Source organism: Trifolium pratense, linkage group LG4 (assembly GCF_020283565.1).
Source record: "Trifolium pratense cultivar HEN17-A07 linkage group LG4, ARS_RC_1.1, whole genome shotgun sequence".
NCBI lineage: Eukaryota > Viridiplantae > Streptophyta > Magnoliopsida > Fabales > Fabaceae > Trifolium > Trifolium pratense.
Window position 1 is genome coordinate 42,237,248 of NC_060062.1, and position 1,996 is coordinate 42,239,243.

The window sequence follows — 1,996 nt, forward strand, 5'->3', positions numbered from 1 at the left end:
ACAACCGTTTACTCTATTCCACTAAACAAATCACTATTGGTTGACTACACTTCATTCATCATTGGCTCCACATACATTAATATTCCAATTAACTTAAAAAATAGTTTTTTTTTGCTCATAATAGTGACCGAAAGGAGTAATATACATGCATGTCCATCAATTTAATTCAACTAACTCAAATGTTAAAATTTTTAAGTCAGATATTGTGATCGAAATTTGAATCTCAACTCTTGCATTATGTGTGAGTTTTCATTTTCAATAGTCTTTATCATTTTTAATTTTTTGTCAAATCAATGACTAAAAATTCACTTTTAAAAATAAATAAATGAAAGTACTAAAATTCGAATTTAAATTCTTACATGTAACATGTAATATTTCTACCAACTAAATTATATTCATGTGACAATACACATAAAAAAAAGTAATACACATGCATGGCAACAATAATTGGTCCATATTTAAAGTTTTGGGATACACTATTGTACTTTGAGATTCACTATTAGTATATCTTATCTTGAATTGAAAGAAAACATCACACTCACGTTTCACGCGGTTTTGTGTGGGGATAAAAAAAGCACCACAAACCGCGTAACTTCTTTTTCACTAGGAACTAGTATACTTATATTTATATATATATATATAGATATCAAATTTAAAAAATAAATAATCATCAACAATAAGAATATTAGAATCATACAAAGTTTTGCATACTCTTATATTCTAGTAGTTCCTTGCTTCTTTCCTCGTCCTCTTCTTCCTTATCTTTGTTCTCTTTTGTTGTTTGGAATATTAATTTTGAACAAAATTAACATGGTTTTTGCTACACTTTTGCTAGTGGTTCTTTTCATTGCTGGTCTAATAAATATAGTCTTTTACATACCCACCAACAAAATTCGTTCTTTGCTTCAAAAAATATTTCCCAACAACAACATTAATAATGCTCCCAAATCCAACTTGGTTACAACGACCAAGTTGGATAAAGATGCTAATTTTAGGAAGGAAGAACTCAAAAAGGTGTTTTCGACTTTCGACAAGAATGGTGATGGGTTCATAACAAAGCAAGATTTGAAGGAATCATTAAGGAACATAAGAATCTTCATGAATGAGAAAGAGATTGATGATATTGTTGTGAAATTTGATTCAAATGGAGATGGTTTGATTGATTTTGAGGAGTTTTGTTTGTTGACTAGTGAGTCTTTAGGAGGGGGTGAAGAAAAGAAAGAGGGTGTTGTTGGTAGTAAGGAAGATGAATTGGAAGAATTAGAGGCTAATTTGAAGGAGGCTTTTGAAGTGTTTGACAAAGATAAAGATGGGTTAATTTCAGTTGAGGAGCTAGCTTTGGTTCTAGGTTCATTGGGATTAAGGGATGGGAACAAGATTAATGAAGAGTGTAAAGAGATGATTAGGAAAGTTGATGTGGATGGAGATGGTATGGTCAATTTTAATGAATTCAAGAGAATGATGATGAACAAAGGAGGAAGGCTGGTATGATTACAACCTATTTGACACCGGCACGATAACGGTACATCCAGTGTTATATATTCAATCACTTTTATTTTCTTAAATTATTAGCGATATCTAATTTCAGTATCGGTATGGTATTTAATTAGTGTGTGTGCCGTGCTTCATAGAAGACAAGACACCAACAACATCATACATGTATATTTTGCATAACAGCAAGAAAATGGTGCTTTGATGTAGTATCTGTAAATTCTTGATTAGTTTCCAAGTTTCTAGATATGTAACGATGACCTACTATTATTCTTCTTTCTTCTTCCTTTTGCAATTTTTTTGTTTTTATAATTTGTTTGCATATTGATGTAAATAACTACCATAACTCCATTAAAAATGAAGTTGTGCTTTGCTCCTAGCGTAGATTACTATATCAAGTCTTGAAGTTTTAATCTTGTTCTCTTTTCTTCATGAAATCGAGAATATATATATATATATATATATATATAAAATATGTATAGATCGATGCATGCAATTTTTAGGA

General features: G+C 30.3%; 1 protein-coding gene across 1 annotated transcript; it reads left to right on the plus strand.

Annotated features, from left to right (window-relative positions):
- Window positions 1–655: 655 nt before the first annotated feature.
- LOC123881936 (calmodulin-like protein 6) lies at window positions 656–1,766 on the plus strand. The gene has a single exon (XM_045930703.1). It carries the CDS (start codon window positions 811–813, stop codon window positions 1,489–1,491), a length of 681 nt encoding a protein of 226 aa, XP_045786659.1. The 5' UTR covers window positions 656–810; the 3' UTR covers window positions 1,492–1,766.
- The last annotated feature ends 230 nt before the right edge of the window (window positions 1,767–1,996 follow it).